Consider the following 16,991-nt stretch of genomic DNA (forward strand, 5'->3'; position numbering starts at 1 on the left):
GGCCCAGAATCCAGGTACGTGCCCTTGACTGATAATCAAACCCGCAACCCTTCGTGCTCAGGTTGACACTACTGAACACACGGACCAGAGCTTACATAGCTACTTCTATTTTTTATTTTTTGTTAATCCTTCCTTGAGGATATTTTTCCATTGATTTTTAGAGAGAGCAGAAAGGAGGGGAAGAGACAGAATTATTGATGTGAGAGAGGCACATCTGTTGGTTGCCTCTTCCCACATGTGCCCTAACCAGGGCCGGGGATTAAGCCTGCTACAGGTATGTGCCCTCGATCGGAATTGAACCTGGGACCTCTCAGTCCGCAGGCCGAAGCTCTAGCCACTGAGCCAAACTGGCAAGGGCTTAAATAGCTACTTTTATTTATTTATTTTTTTCAATTTTTTAAATATATATTTTATTGATTTTTTACATAAAGGAAGGGAGAGGGATAGAGAGTTAGAAACATCGATGAGAGGGAAACATCTATCAGCTGCCTCCTGCACACTCCCTACTGGGGATGTACCTGCAACCAAGGTACATGCCCTTGACTGGAATCGCACCTGGAACCCTTCAGTCCGCAGGTCAGTGCTCTATCCACTGAGCCAAACTGGTTAGGGCTTAAATAGCTACTTTTAATTTGTAACCATCACCATCTGTTTTAGAACATTTCATCACCTGAAAAAGAAACGTCACACCCTTTAGCTGTTACTCTCCTTCCCATCAAACATCCCAACCTCTGGTATCCACTAATTTACTTCCTGTCTCTATGGATTTGTCTGTTCTGGACATTTCATATAAATGAAATCATATAACATGTGTCCTTTTGCATCTGGCTTCTCTCACTGAGCATCATGTTTTCAGGGTTCATCCATGTTGCCCTAACTGGTTTGGCTCTGAATAGAGCATAGGCCTACGGACCGAGAGGTCCCAGGTTCGATTCCGGTCAAGAGCATGTACCTGGGTTGCGGGCACATCCCCAGTAGGAGATGTGCAGGAGGCAGCTGATCAATGCTTCTCTCTCATCGATGTTTCTAACTTTCTATATCTCTCACTTCCTCTCTGTAAAAAATCAATAAAATATATTTTACAAAAAATAAAATAAAATAGAGCTCTTTAAAAAAAAAAGATTCATCCACGTTGCAGTGAGTATCAGTGCTTCACTCCTTTTCACGGCTGAGTAACATTCCAGTGTGGGTGAACCACGTTTTGCCTATCTTTCACCTGTTGATGGACGTATTAGGTTGCTTCTACTTCCTGGTTATCAAGAACTAGAGGCCCAATGTACAAAGATTCGTGCAAAAATGGGCCTTCCTTCCCCAGGCTGCTGGCACCGCCTTCACTCTGGCCAGAGCCACCTTTCTGCCTTCCCACGCTGCCCAGAGACCCAGAGAGGCTGGGGCAATGCTGAGAGCCTGCGTTGTCACCATGGAGATGACAACACAAGCGTCCCACCCCACCCCCGGCCACTCAGCGCCTGCGTATGCAAATTAACCTGCCATCTTTGTTGGGTTATTTTGCATACTCCTGATTGGCTGGTGGGCATCATGAAGGTACCATCAGTGTAGGTCAGTGGTCAGCAAACTGCGGCTCGCGAGCCACATGCAGCTCTTTGGCCCTTTGAGTGTGGCTCTTCCACAAAATACTGACTTCTGCACATGGGCCACGAAGTTTTAATCGCACTGTACGTGCGCGCCTGCATGTGGTATTTTGTGGAAGAGCCACACTCAAGGGGCCAAAGAGCCGCATGTGACTCACAAGCCACGGTTTGCCAGCCCCTGGTGTAGATAATACTGCCATGAACATTTGAGTACAAGTTCTCTTAGTTTTTTTACAACATGAAATTTTCCGTCTTAACCAGCTCAGTGGCATTAAGCACATTGACATTGTTGTGTAGCCATCACTTACCATCCATCTCTAGAACTTTCTCATCTTTCCAACTCTGTCCCCATTAAACACTAACTCCCCCATCCCCGTCCCCTAGCCTGTGGCTCCCACCATCCACTCTATGGATCTGACTCCTCTAGGGCCCTCCTATGAGTGGAATCACATAGTATCTGTCCTTTGTGCCTGGCTGATTTCACTGAGTGTAATGTATTCAGGGTTCATTTATGTGGTAGCATGTGTTGGAATGTTCTTCCTTTTTTTTTTTCCTCACCTGAGGCCTATGTCCACAGATTTCGAAGAGAGAGGAAGGGGGAGAGAGAGAAACATAAATTGGCCACCTCCCATATGTATCCGAACCCCACAACCTAGGCATGCGTTCCCACATGCACCAAACCCACAACCCAGGCATGTGTCCGGACTGGGAATAGAACCCACAACCCTTTGGTGCATGGGACGATGCTCCAACCACTGAGCCACTGGCCAGAGCTGTTCTTCCTTTTCAAGGCTGAATAATATTCCATTGTCTGGACAGACCACATGGTGTTTACCCATTTATCTGTCGATGGATTGCTTTGGGTTGTCTTTACCTTTTGACTCCTGTGAATAACGCTTCTATGAACATGGGTGTACGACCATCTCTTTCAGACCATGCTTTCGATCAAATTTTGTTTTAATTATTTTAAACATAAATAGCCACATATAGCTAGTGGCTACTGCATTAGACAGTGTGGCTTTGGAAGGATTGAGGCACAGAGAAGTGGAGCGACTTGCCTGAGGCCACACAGCTAAGAAATATCAAGCCAGAGATTCTCACTAGGCCAGCTGGCTCCTGAGCAGTGGTCTTAACTGCAATACTGAATTCAGTATTGACCCTTTGGGGTCACCCAGGAGCTGGAACTCCTCCCTTGGGCCTCCCTGGAGGTTGGTGTGCAGGCGTGGGGCTACCTGGTACAGAGGGGGTGCAGAGATCTGATGCTGGCCTGACTTGTAGGTCCTGGCGGACACCAAGGAGCTCGTGTCGTCTAAGGTGACCGGGGCCCGAGAAGCAGTGGCCAGCGCCAAGGACACGGTGACCACCCGAGTGACAGAGGCAGTGGATGTGACCCGGGAAGCTGTGCAGAGCGGCGTGGACAAGACCAAGTCGGTGGTGACCAGCGGTGTCCAGTCGGTCATGGGGTCCCGCATGGGCCAGATGGTGCTGAGTGGGGTGGACACAGTGTTGGGCAAGTCGGAGGAATGGATGGACAACCACCTGCCTATGACAGACTCCGAGCTGGGTGAGTGTGGCCCGTGGGCCTGGGACCCCTCCCTGGACCTCCCAGCCTGGGCCCCTCTCAGCTGCCTGGAGTCTGGCCAATTGAATGAACATTTAAAAGAAACTAATGCCAGAGGTGAGGGTGGGGGTGGGGGTGGGGGGATGGGTGGTGGTGGTGAGGGAACCACAGAGGAGAGTCTGGGTGATTTCATTCAGGCCTTTAAGTACCTGCTGAGCACCAGGCCCTGCTCTAGACACAGGGCCACCATCAGTGAGCAAGATGGAAGCCTCTTTGCAGAATTGATGACAGAACCATGACCAGTGTTTGAGAGGAAAAAACAGCGTGCTAGGAGGGGGAGGGAGAGGGTTTCAGGACACATATGGATGAGGAAGTTTGCATTGTTAGAGCCCCCATGGGAAGGCGGCATTTGAGCACAGAGCTGGAGGCAGAAGGCAGCCAGCCATCTCGATGTCTAGGTTGAGAATGGTCCCAGGAGAGGGAACAGTCCATGCAAAGGCCGGGAAGCAGGACCTTGCCTGGTGTGTTGGAAAAACAGTTATGAGAGAGAGAAAGTGAGGGCAGAGGAGGGACAGGAGCAGGTCTTGCAGCGCAAAGTAGGCTAAAGTGAGGAATAAGGGTCTGACCCTGAGGAAGGAGCATTGGGGATGGAGATGGGGGGTGAGGGCCTAGAAGCCACTGGACCCGAGGAAGGTGCTTACAGGCGCCCTCTGGTGGCTGCTTCTGGGAGGACAGGCTGGGAGGCAAGGGTGGGAGCTGAGAGACCAGGGCAGATGCAGCTGTCCTGGTCCAGGCTGGTGAAGACAGGGCCTGACCCGGTGTGGGTAGAAATGAAGACAAATAGACAGACTGGGGATAAAACTATTGGAGACTAAACAGCCAGTCCTGCTCATGGTCTGAACTTGTCCTCTCATGCCCATGGCTCTTGATGCCATATTTGAACAACTGCCTCCTTTATAACATGCCCGGGACTTTCAGTGTACCAGTCTGTCAGCTTCCCGTGCCCATGGCAGCGAGCCCATGAGGGCTGCAAGTAACGAGGCACCATGCTCCTTCCAAGGGCAGCTTGGCCCCGGCCCACTGGCCAGAGCTGGCTTGTTTGAATGAGGAGTCAAATATTTGGGAGAAAGAAAAAAAGTTGAAGATGGGCTACCTCGGGGCTTTCCAACTGCTGCGCTGCTAACACTGGGGCCGGGTCACTCTCTGTGGCCAGCCTGGGCGCTGAGGGAGGCTAAGCCGCATTTCCGGTCCCCACCTACTCGATGCCAGGAGCACCCCCAGTTGTGACAACCACAGATGTCCCAAGACATTGCCCAGTGTCCCCTGGGGGCAGAATTGCCCCCAGATGAGAATCGATGCTTGGCCTGTTCTGGAACTTCATATACAGCATGTGGAACCATGTGATTCCCGGATGGGGGAACAGCCGATCTTTATCTCCGTCTCTTTTTCCATTTGGGGTTGCCACGGATCGCTCGTAAAAGTGTCACTTCTTTGTAGCTGGAACACTTCCGTGGAGAAAGTTCTCTATACAGTGGGGCCTTGACTTACGAGTGTTCCGACTAACGAGTTTTTTGAGATACCAGCTGTCTCTCTGCCGATGTTTTGCATTGAGTTGATAGACTAATTTGAGTTAATGAGCTCCTTAACGAGCTCCTTAACGAGCTCGGTCTTGGAACGAATTACAACTAAGTCAAGGCCCCACTGTAATTTTGATGACCCCGAGGTATAGCTTATTGAGGAAGAGCAGGGAAAATGGCATGAGGGGTGGGTTCACCAGCGCCCCCCATGGGTCCGTAGTGGTTTTTGCCTTATAGGTTTGAGCACATGGATTAACACGACATATTCCAGCCCGAAGTGTTAATTTTATTGACACTTCATTTGTCCCATTGTTTTTGGCCGATGGGAGCCCTCTCGAGTTGGCCGAGATCCCACACGTCTTCCTGAACCCAGTGGGAAGGGCAGTCCCTGGTGTCCGGGGGAGCTCCGGGGGGCTGGCGAGCTTCAGTCCTGCAGCATGTGGCTTGAGTGTGGCATGTCACTTGTCCTTTGAGCTTCCAAAACCCAACTCTGAACCTCTTGAAGGATGGGACCTGGCTGATGTTTTCCCTGCCAAACTCCAAGTTCAGTGCCTGCTGCCCTAGTAGGTGCTCAGCCTCTGTAAGAGTCAGCTGTGGGCCTTGGCCCCTGAAGGCAGGAGGAGAAGGCAGGGTCTGCTGGAGGAAGGTCTTGAGCCTGAAAGCCACAGCAGAGAACAGATGGGTCTGAGCAGCTTTGATTTTTTTGCACCCATCCACTAAGGATGAAATCCCTGTGCACACCGCGCTTACGATACTGGGTCGTCTGTAGGTATGAGGGTATGAGGAGCTCTTGCAGAGTCTTATTAGAACTAGGTGTGTCTTATTAGAACTAGGTGGCTCAGTGGTTAAGTATCAACCTATGAACCAGGTCAGGGCACATGCCCAGTTGCAGGCTCAATCCCCAGTAGGGGGCTTGTAGGAGGCAGCCAATCAATGATTCTCATCATTGATGTTTCTCTCTCTCCCTCTGAAATCAATAAAAATACATATTTTTTAAAAAGAACTAGGCGTGTTAGTCTGGGGTTCAGGTTAGAACAGCCTTTCCCCCCCTACCCCCCGGGTTCTCCCCTTTGCTCAGGGCACCTGCCCTCTCCTTGGGACCTTGCAGCTTGCTCAGACATGCCAGGACTCTGCCAGATATACTTGGCCTAAATGACAAAGCTGCTTTCACTTCCAAGGGCAGAGCTCAGGGGCGCCCAGAGAGCCATGGAGAAATTCCAGACATCAGTAGGGTTCAACGTGATGCTAGTTTTGGTTAGTCTTTGCAAACGCCCCTTTGGTGGGAGAATAGGGAGGAATCCATTTTTCTCACAACACAAGGCTTTTATTTTTGCTGCCTCGAATTGTCTCATGTCTTTTTTGTTCAGATTTTTAAATGTGAGCATAAACTAATTCTTCTAGGACATCTCTTCCCAAGCTGACTATAAAGCCCATCTAGTCTACCACCTGCTTTTATAAATAAAGTTTTATTGGCACACAGCTACACCCGTTTTTTTACATTCTTGTCTATGGCTTTTTCGGCATGGTAATGGTAGAGCTGAGTAATTGAGGCATAGTATAGCCTACAAAACCAAAAATATTGCTGTCTGGCCCCACACAGAAAAAGTTTGCCTATTCCTGGGTTAGAGTACGTTTCTTCCAGAATTTCATGTTTATAAAAACAACTGAATTCCTCTGATTGAAGGCTTACCTTGATCACACAACAGGTCGATGGGATTTTATTGCTTTATTTTCCACGTCTTTCACTTCTGAAACGTGCCTGACCCAGAGGATCTGCACAAATCTGTGGCTAAGTGGAGGTTTCACTTTATCATCAGAACAGCTCTGCTGTTCCGGTCTGACCGGAGCACATCTCTCACGATATCTTGGTCATATGTTTATGTTCCCTGTACTGTTTATTTAATAATCTTTTTAAAAATTCTTAGCTGAGGATATCCTCCTGCATGTGCCCCAAACTGGGCCGGGAATGAACCTGCAACCCAGGTACGTGCCCTTGACTAGAAATCGAACCCGCGACCCTTTGTGCTGATGCTCTACCACTGAGCCACACTGGCCAGGGCTATTTGATCATCTTTACGTCAATTTTTCCTGATTCTTTTAGAAAGGAAACTTTATCACTTACTATAAATAAAAAGCCATTTAATCAGCTGTAAATAATAAAAATAGCTAAACATTCATTCGTGTGCCTCTTCTGAGTACAGGGTAGTCCAAATTTCACACTTCAGGCAACTCTGGCTTCCGTCATGGTACAGAAGGAGAAACTGAGGCTTATGGCTAAATCACTTCTGCATAGACTACAGGATACAAAACATTTTGTTAACAGCCCAGGTAGTAAATATTTTTTTGCTTTTTGAGCCACACAGTCTTTGTTACAAGTGCTCAACTCTGACATCATAGCATGAAAGCATAGAGGACAGGTAGATTCATGTGTGTGACTATGTGCCAATAAAACTTTATTTATAAGGGCAGATGGCATTTGGTTCAGGCCATAGTTTGTGGGTCCCTGCCATAGGTCTTTACAAAGCAAGTGAGTAAATCTGGATTCAAACCCCAATCAGGTTACTTATAAAATGCGAAATTGTATTTTGTTTTGTTTTAAGATGTTTTTATTGATTTCAGAGAGAGGAAGGGAAAGATAGCTAGAAACATCAATGATGAGAGAGAATCATCAATCGCCTGCCTCTTGCACGCCCCCTACTGGAGACAGAGCCTGCAACCCGGGCTTGCGCCCTGACGGGGAATCAAATCGTGACCTCCTAGTCACTAAGTGCAAACTGGGCTAAAGTGCAGACTTTTAACTACTATGTTAAAGATTAAAAGGAGTAGGATAGCATTATCAGGATAGGCAGTTTTCCATCCTCTGTCTTGTAACTTCAGGAGCACTTTCTGGACCAGTTATCACTGACTTATTGAGATGATTCTCATGTAGCTCAAACTTCTCCCATCCAGTACGGTTGAGAACGGGGGGTCATATGACTGGGCTTCAAGTCCCGATTTGCTGCCTTCAAGCTGTGTGACCTTGGGCAAGTCGATTAAGCCCTCTGAGCTCCAGTTTTCTCAACTGTAAAAATGGGAGAACAGTGCCTTCCTCACAGAGCTGTTAAGATTTGACACGAATTCAAAGGAACCACCTAGAAAACTGTGAAAGTTTGGCCACTTTTAAAATATTCCAGGCACTAGTACTGGGTCAGCTGACTTTTTTTCTATAAACGACTCGATAATAATTATTTTAGTCTCTGTTGGGCAAGAGCCCACGTACTCCACTGATGTAGTTTGAAAGTAGCCAAAGACAATATATAATGAACAGGCATCATTGTATGCACTGGTTGTACAAAACCGGAAACAATTTGGATGTGTCCGCAGGGTGTAGTTTGCAGACCCTCATGCTGGCCTAAGGTCTCTTAATCCTGGGAAGTTTGGTTCTCAGCAGACCCATCTTGCAGGTGGGGAAAAGTAAGGCAAGGAAATCCTTCACTCTGAGGCCTCAGAGCTTGCAAGCATCAGACCTGCATAAACTTTTGGGCAGTCGGTGCCAGACCAAGACCCATGCTCTGAAGTGTGCACCAGGGGAGCCCGAGCTGCTTGCTCTGTCTGCACCCCAGCCTTCCTAATGCTTCTCCCGCCTCCCCCTGCAGCCCACCTTGCCACGTCCCTGGAGGGCGTCGACGTCGCCTCGGTGCAGCAGCAGCGGCAGGAGCAGAGCTACTTCGTGCGTCTGGGCTCCTTGTCGGAGCGGCTGCGCCATCAGGCCTACAAACACTCGGTGAACAAACTGCAGCACACCCGGCAGAGGGCCCAGGAGGCCCTGCTGCAGCTGGCGCAGACCCTCAGCCTGGTGAGCCCCGCCCGCGGCCTGGGGCGGCACAGCAGCATCTGCTCTCTGGCACCTTCCCCAAACCTAATGGCTAACGCTCCCCTTCTCCACATCCGCCTGGGCTGGTTCATGGGGCTGTGGTCCTGAGTGAGTTTGCCGGGGCCGCCATAACAAAGTCCCATCTGGGCAGCTTAAACAACAGATATTTCTTTCTTTTCTTTTTTTTTTAAATATATTTTATTGATTTTTTACAGAGAGGAAGGGAGAGAGATAGAGAGTTAGAAACATCGATGAGAGAGAAACATCGATCAACTGCCTCCTGCACATCTCCTACTGGGGATGTGCTCACAACCCAGGTACATGCCCTTGACCGGAATCGAACCTGGGACCTTTCAGTCCACAGGCCGACGCTCTATCCACTGAGCCAAACCGGTTTTGGCAACAACAGATATTTCTTACTTATTGTCCCAGTTCTGGGGGCTGAAGTCCAAGATCAGGTATTGCCAGGGTTGGTTTTTCCTGGGGTCTGTTTCGCTGCAGATGGCCATCTTCTCCCTGTGTCCTCACATAGTTATCCCTCTGTGAGTGCCTGATCTTCTCTTCTAAGGACACCAGGCATCCTGGAGTAAGGCCCACACTCTAACCCGACCTGCAAATATAGTCACATTCTGAGGGCCAGCGGGTGGGACAGAGTTCAGCCCTGACAGGTCGGCTGGAGGCTGGGCCTCCCGTGGGCTCCTTCTTCAGCAAGACAGCTCCTCACCTGGCCGTGGTCTGAGGGACCCACGCGCGGTGAGAGCACATGAGCCCTTTTTCTTGTTGTGTCTTGTTGAAAGTCAGTTTCATAGACGTATAAAATACGCACAATAAAAACCACCGCTTTCGAAGTGTACCACTTGAGGACTTTTATAGAGCGTCGGCCTGCGGACTGAAGGGTCCCAGGTTCGATTCCGGTCGAGGGCGCGTACCTGGGTTGCGGGCACATCCCCGGTGGGAGATGTGCGGGAGGCAGCTGATCGATGTTTCTCTCTCATCGATGTTTCTAACTCTCTATCCCTCTTCCTTCCTCTCTGTAAAAAATCTTTAAAATCGTATAAAATACGCACAATAAAAACCACCGCTTTCGAAGTGTACCACTTGAGGACTTTTATAAATACAAATGGCCATATCACTGCCACCGAAATCGAGATTTGGAATAGTTCCGTCACCCCACACAGTTCCCCCTGCCTCTTTATAGTCAAATCCCCCAGCCAGGTCTTATTTTTCTGTTCCCTAAAGAGCTAAATTGCTGTTATTTCCTCTTTACTCCCTCTGCTAACGATGTCTCCTCTCTTTTAAAATACTTTTATTTGTGGTAAACCACACGTAACACAAAATTTACCATCATAACCGTTTGTAAGCACAGCTCCGTGGCATGAAGCACATTCAACACTGCTGTGCAGCCGCCGCCACCTTCCATCTCTAGAACCTTCTCATCCTCCCAAACTGACAGTCCGTCCCATTAAACACTGACTCCCATCTCCCTCCCCCAGCCCCTGGTCCCCACCATCTACTTTCTGTTTGTGGATCTGACTCCCCTAGGGACCTCCTAGGAGTGGAATCAGTATCTGTCCTGTTGTGACTGGCTTATGTCACTGAGCATGATGTCCTCCAGGCTCATCTCCACTGTAGCAGTTGTCAGCGTTTCCGTCCTTTTTGAGGCTGAATAACGTTCCATCACAAGCACTTTTAAGCCTCTGCTTTTCCAACTGCACATGACCTGTTGGCCACAGCCTGCCTGGTGGCCAGGCCCAGTGCAAGGGGAGGGGAGAAAGACAAAATGGGAGGAGCTGCAGAAAATCTGTGACTACCAGGTAGCTATGGAAACAGCACCCTCCTCCCTTACCTCCGCCATCTCAGATAAAAGGAGGAAGGAGGGCTCCCCAGGCTCCCGTGGGAACCCCCTCCCCGGGAAGGTGCGGGGGCCCTGCTGAGCTGGGCCAGGCACCGAGGCAGCCTGTCTCACTGCTCTCTGTCCTACTCCAGATGGAAAGTGTCAAGCTGGGCGTGGATCAGAAGCTGGTGGAAGGTCAGGAGAAGCTACACCAGATGTGGCTCAACTGGAACCAGAAGCAGCTCCAGGACACGGAGAAGAGCCTCGAGAAGCCAGAGGTATCCATTGTGGGGCGGGGCATGGTGCTCAGGGCCCTGACCTTCCTCTCCACCCCCGTTTGATGGACCAACCTGCCTGAAATGCTTCCCCAGCCTCGCCTCCCATTCACTGCTTTCAGGACTCACCGACACCTCCTTCGGGAAGCCTGCCTAGTTTTCTGCTCTTGGGTGTGGGTGTTGCTGACAGCGCTCAGGGTGGTGCTGTTCTTTCTCCTTCCTGGCTGGGGAACTTCAGGACCAGATCTGAGCTGCTAACAGCTTCTGCCTTGAACATTCTTCCAGACCACCTGTGTTTTTTTTTAACTGTTAAAACATCAGTTTTGAGATATAAAAATGTCTTGTACTTTAAAAAAAATTATAATTATTGAGATATAGTGCACATACTGTATAATTCACCCCTTTAAAGTATTCAGTGGGTTTTAGTATACAGATGCTCCTCAACTTACAATGGGTTACTTCCTGATCAGTCCATGGTAAGTGGAAAGTATCGTAAGTCGAAAATGTATTTGATACATCATCTAACCTACCGAACATCACAGGTAAGCCCAGTCCACCATGAACGTGCTCAGAACACGTACATTAGCCTTCAGTTGGGCAAAACCCTCTGCTGCCCTGCCCAGCACCACGGGACAGCCGTGGTCCACACATTGCTAGCCCAGAGCAAGACCCAAATTCAAAATTTAAAGTGTGCATGTCGCTCTTGCACCATCATACAGTCGAAATCTCAGAACCATCATGAGCTGGGGACTCTCACTGGGGACAACATCCTCACCTGGTTTGCTGCTTTGACTGGGCCTTCTCAGTCCCCCTTTGTGTTAGTCCCCTTTTCTGATTTCTCATCTCCCCAAGTTCAGAATGTTGGAGCGACCCAAAGCCCAGGCCTCAGACCTCTTTTTCTTTAACACGCACACACCCCAACCTGGGATCCTGCTCACAACCTGGGCCCTGCCCCGTAACGGAACCTGCCGCCTCCTGTGCACAGGACAGCGCTCCCGCCAAGTCGGCCAGGGCCGCGCTTCACTCCTCTCCAGAGCGGAGGAATATTCCCGCGCGGGGCCGCATTGTGTGGGTCCGTTCGCCAGATGGTAGGCGTCCGGTTGTCCCGCTTTGGGCTGCTGCGAATAGCGCCCCTGTGAACACGGGTGCACAGGTTTTTGTCTGGATGGATGTTTTCATTTCTGTCGGGTAGTGACTGCTGGGTTACATGGTAACTATGGTTTAACATCTTGAGGAACCACCAGTCTGTTTTCCACAGTGACTGCCCCCTGGCCAGTCCAAGGGCCCCACTGGCTCCCTGTCCTGCTGACTCTGACTCTCTGTCTTTGGGATCCTAGCTGTGCCCGTCAGTGGGAAGTGGTGTTTCATTGTGGGTTGGAGCTGCATCTCCCTAGTGGCGAACGAAGCTGAACATCTTGTGCTTATTGGCCGTTTGTGCGTCTTCTTTGGGGAAATGTCTGTGCTTGTTTGTCAGTTTGACCTGTGTATATCTCACGGTTCAAAACTCTTAAGAGCCGGCCCTGGATGGTGTGACTCAGTTGGTTGGAGCATTGTCCCATACCCCAAAAGGTGGAGGGTTCAATTCCTGGTCAGGGCACATACCCAGGTCGTGGGCTCGATTACCAGCCGGGCGGTGCAGAAAGTGGCCTGTCGAAGTTTCTTGCATAAATGTTTCTCTCTTTCTCTCCCTCCCTCTCTAAAAATCAACAAACTTTATTTTTTTTAAAAAAAAAACCCAAACTCTAAGAGCTGGTATTCCGAACGATAGTGCCAGGCGGTCTCCCTGTGGAAGGGTTTCCTAAAGGTGGGCGATAGGACCCCCGTTTTCTTTTTCCCTGGCTTTGGGTCCAGTTTTCCCCAAAGCAGTGGTCCTGATCGCCCCCCGCCCCACTCTCCCTTCTCAGCAGGTCGAGTCCCAGACGCTCACCATGTTGCGTGACATTGCCCAGCAGCTGCAGGCCACCTGCACCTCGCTGGGGTCCAGCATCCAGGGGCTGCCCAGCCACGTGAAGGACCAGGTGCAGCAGGCTCGCCGCCAGGTGGAGGACCTCCAGGCCACCTTTTCCGACATGCATTCCTTCCAGGACCTGTCCAGCTCCATCCTGACACAGAGCCGCGAGCGCGTTGCCAAGGCCCGGGAGGCCCTTGACCACTTAGTCGAGTATGTGTCCCATAACACGCCCATCACGTGGGTGGTGGGACCCTTCGCCCCTGGAGTCGCAGAGAAAGCCCCAGAACCAGAAGAGAAGAAGTAGGATAGACAGGAAAGGGGTTCAGGGTCTCGATCCGTTCCCGAGCGGTCAGCAAGGAGCACTGGACCCCCTGGCCCCCAGCTCATTTCAGCTCCTGCCCTGGGAAGCTGGGATCCTCCCGACAGACCATCTTGAGCCTGGAGGAAGAGTGTCCTGAGCCTCACTCCTCAGTCACTGGTGTGAGGTTCCCGGAAAATTGTTTTCTAGAAGGTTTTAAAGAAATTGTTTTAGAAGAAGGTTTCGAAAAATATATTTTTTCTTCCCTAAAAGCCAGGGATCTCGCACTTCTATCCCACTTCCTTTTGTACATCAAGGGCCACAGACCTCAATGTTTAGGTCCCGAACTCGGACTTCTGGTCTGTGAAGTGGGCCTCCTGCGGCGGGGCGGGGAGGCGCTGCCTGGGAAGCCACAGGTGCCTGGAGCTTCAGTGTTGCCTTAATAAATTTTATCTGCAGCTGAGTACAGGCGTGTGTGTGTGTGTGTGTGTGTGTATTCCCAGCAGCTGAGCAATTCCGGTGTCTCTGTGGCCGGAATTTTTCCTTTGCTCACGAGGGTGGGACAGGGATGGACTTGTTACCGAACTTGAAGTTTGGCGCTCGGTGCGTCAGGGGCGCCCATAATGATCGCCACCCATGTGCCCACCACCCTCGTTGGCGTTCAGTCATCACATGCGGTCCTGGTCGTTGCTGAGGAGAGCGGTGCAGGGGCCCTTCATCTCCGCCCTGGCCCACGGGATCTTGCCCGCATCGTCCTATTGTAGGAGTGTGGGGAACAGTGTGGCAGGGTGGTCCCCCAAAATGTCCACATCCTAATCCCCAGGACCTCCATGGCAAAGGGACTTTGCAGATGGGATTCAGTTAAGGATCTGGAGGGGAGAGATGACACAGGGTTATCCAGGTGGGCCCTCAGCGTCACCACGGGGGTCCTGTGTGAGAGGGAGGCTGGAGGGTCAGCATTGGAGGAGATGTGCGGACAGAGCGGAGATGGGAAGATGCTCTGCCGTTCACCTTGAGGATGGACGGGCGAGGCCACGAGCCAAGGATGCAGGCGCCTGGAGAAGCTGGAAAAGCCAGGAACCAGCGGAACCAGCCCTGCCAACACCCTGATTTTGGCCCCTAAGACTCATTTCGGACTTCGGACCTCCAGGCTGTAAGGTGAAGTGTTGTGGTCACTGGTTACAGCAGCTGCAGGGAACCCCCACCAGGTGCAAAGAGTAAAAGTTGCCAATGAACCTGGCTGCAGTGGCTCAGTGGTTGTGTCGACCTGTGAACCAGGAGGTCACAGTTCCATACCCTATCAGGGCACAGGCCTGGGTTGCAGGCTCCATCCCCAGCAGGGGGCGTGCAGGAAGCAGCCGATCAATGATTCTCTCTCATCCTTGTCGTTTCTCTCTCTCTCACCCTCTCCCTCTCTGAAATCAATGAAAATATTTCTTTTAAGAATTACCAATGAACAGAACTCAGCGTGTCCACTTGTAATCACTGGCCGTGTTCCCACTGACCTTTGCTTACAACACAAGCCGAATCCTCTCATTTCTCTCTCTGGCCCAGGCTGTTGCATTCACTTCGCGCACAAACCCCTCAGCCTTGCAGGTTAGGGGTCCCCACTGTACAGATGGCAAAGTGGAAGCACACAGCGGGGAGCAGGGTTGCGTCCTCTCAGCCACGTCCGCAATGCAACAAATCCGCTCGTTCTGTTGGCTGCACGGTGCTGTCTGGGCGATGCCTGACCCCAGCTCAGGGTGGGACATGGGTCCCTGGTGTGGAACGCAGGTGGAGGCCTTTCCCTCTCTGTCCCTCAGTGTCCTCCCCTGAGATCCAGCTTCAGGGGCAAAGATTGTGTAATAATCGAGCCTGAAGCTGAGGTTATCTCCGGTCACGGTGCACATTGGAGTCTGGGTCGTTCTCTGTGGGGGGGCCGTCTTGGGCACGGTGGGGTGTTGAGTAGCATCCTGGGCCCCCATTCACTCGATGCCAGGAAACCCCTCCCCAGGCGTGACTCCACAGGTGCCCTCAGAAATTGCCCAACACTCCCGGGTGAGAACCACTGAGTTAGTTTCATTCCAAACACTAATTTTCCCGCCTTTTGCTGACATGAATCACTGGGGTTTCCCAAAGCGGGCTGTCAGTCTGGCAGGGAGCAAATCTGTTCGTACTGATGATGCTCAGCTGGTACTGGGCATAGCCATAGTCAGCCAGGTGCTGTTCCGAGCCCTTGGTGGATGTCCGCCTCATCCGCATCCGCATCTCGCCCTCTGGGGGAGCCGCCACTAATCTTCCCATTTTATAGGTGGGGAGCCGAGGCAGACGGGAAACACATAACTTGCTCAAAGTCTCCTGGTCAATAAGGGGACCTGGGTCTCCAACCGGGGCAGCTGGCTGGCCCTGCAGCCCATGAGGGCCTGGCAAGCAAGACGGGGTTCTCTTCTGTCTGTGTGTACCCCAACTTGCTGGAGGAGCTTGGCTGACCAGCTTCCCCTTTCTGCCCAGCATTGCTCCCTCCCCTCTGCAAAATGGGATGTATTAGCTAATGCCGTGTGAGACCTTAACACTAACTTAGTGGCTTTCAACACATTTCCCCACGTTGTTTCATGAAGTCAGTGGTGGCGTAATTTGAAGGTAATTAGAGCAGCCAGTCTGCTCTTTTGTGTTCATTCCTGTTCTGATGAGCGATTGTAGGCTTTTCTTTTCTCTCTCGTTTGTTTAATTTGAGAGAGAGAGAGAGAGAGAGAAACATTGGTTTGTTGTTCCACTTATTTATGCATTCATTAGTTGCTTCTTGTGTGTGCCCTGACTGGGGATTGAACCCGCAACCTTGGAGTATTGGGACAACGCTCTAACCAACTGAGCTACCCAGCCAGAGCCTGAAGGCTTTTCTTTTTAAAAATCTATTTTTTTATTGATTTCAGAGAGGAGGGGAGAGGGAGAGATAGAAACATCAATGATGAGAGAGAATCAACGACAGGCTGCCTCCTGCACGCCCCCTACTGGGGATAGCACCCGCAACCCAGACATGTGCCCTTGACCAGAATGGAACCCGGGACCCTTCAGTCCGCAGGCCAAGGCTCTATCCATTGAGCCAAACCTGCTAGGGCCATCCTCTCTATCTTAGAGAGTGGGATGGGAAGAGGGAAGATCTCTTTGGCCAAGTCCATGGCCCACAAAGCCAAAACTGTGTACTCTGCCATTCTTTGTAGGAAAAGCTTGCCACCCTCTGCTTGAGACCCCTCTGCTGTGCTTCCTGTTACATCTTGCTGCTTCGATGAACTATTCCTCCCGAGATTGAAAAGCTGCAATGTGTTTTGCTACAGTAACTGTAATCACTGTGCCATCCTAAAGGTTAATGGTGGGACACATCTCCAGCAGTGGATTGCAATGGTGATGTTGGGGCCAGGATAGCAGATGCTTGATGCTGGAGCAGTGGACGAACCAGCATGATGTCTGTCCACCACGGAGGCATGGAAGTGAGAGGGGGCCTTTGCTCCCCCCACCCCCTCCCAGGCCCAGGCCCACTAAAGAGCTGAAATGACTTATGCTTTCTCATTAGTAAGGACAGGGCAATGTCGCTTCCTCCTGAGGGCTCTGGGTCTGATGGGCAAGGATTTACAAAGCCTGTTTAAAAAGCAACTGGGGCCCTGGCTGGCTTGGCTCAGTGGATAGAGCGTCGGCTTGTGGACTGAAGGATCCAGGTTTGATTCCGGTCAAGGGCACATGCCTGGGTTGTGGGCTCCATCCCCAGTAGGGGGTGTGCAGGAGGCAGCTGACCCATGATTCTCTCTCATCATGGATGTTTCTATCTCTCTCTTCCATTCCTCTCTGAAATCAATAAAGATAGATATATTTTTTTAAAATAAAAAGCAAATGGGACACCTCCCCTCTGTCCTAGCAGCCCCGTTCCTGTATTTGTAGCCAAGTGCTATGCACATGTCCACACAAAAACTGACCCCCAAATGTTCTCAGCCACTTTATTCATAACAGCTCCCAACTGGAGCACGGCCCAGGTGTGCACCCAGAAGAGAATAGATAAGCAAAACGGGGGGGGGGGGG

General features: G+C 50.9%; 1 protein-coding gene across 1 annotated transcript in view; it reads left to right on the plus strand.

Moving 5' to 3' along the window:
- The window catches only part of PLIN3 (perilipin 3), a 17,315-nt gene extending 3,908 nt beyond the window's left edge, over positions 1-13,407 (plus strand). Inside the window, exons 4-7 of the mRNA XM_006754031.2 lie at positions 2,871-3,156; positions 8,366-8,565; positions 10,570-10,695; positions 12,597-13,407. Of these exons, the coding sequence (XP_006754094.1) occupies positions 2,871-3,156; positions 8,366-8,565; positions 10,570-10,695; positions 12,597-12,947 (963 nt within the window). The 3' untranslated portion in view covers positions 12,948-13,407. The remainder of the gene's footprint in view (positions 1-2,870; positions 3,157-8,365; positions 8,566-10,569; positions 10,696-12,596) is intronic.
- The last annotated feature ends 3,584 nt before the right edge of the window (positions 13,408-16,991 follow it).

Source organism: Myotis davidii, unplaced genomic scaffold (genome assembly GCF_000327345.1).
Source record: "Myotis davidii unplaced genomic scaffold, ASM32734v1 scaffold551, whole genome shotgun sequence".
Classification (NCBI taxonomy): Eukaryota; Metazoa; Chordata; class Mammalia; order Chiroptera; family Vespertilionidae; genus Myotis; species Myotis davidii.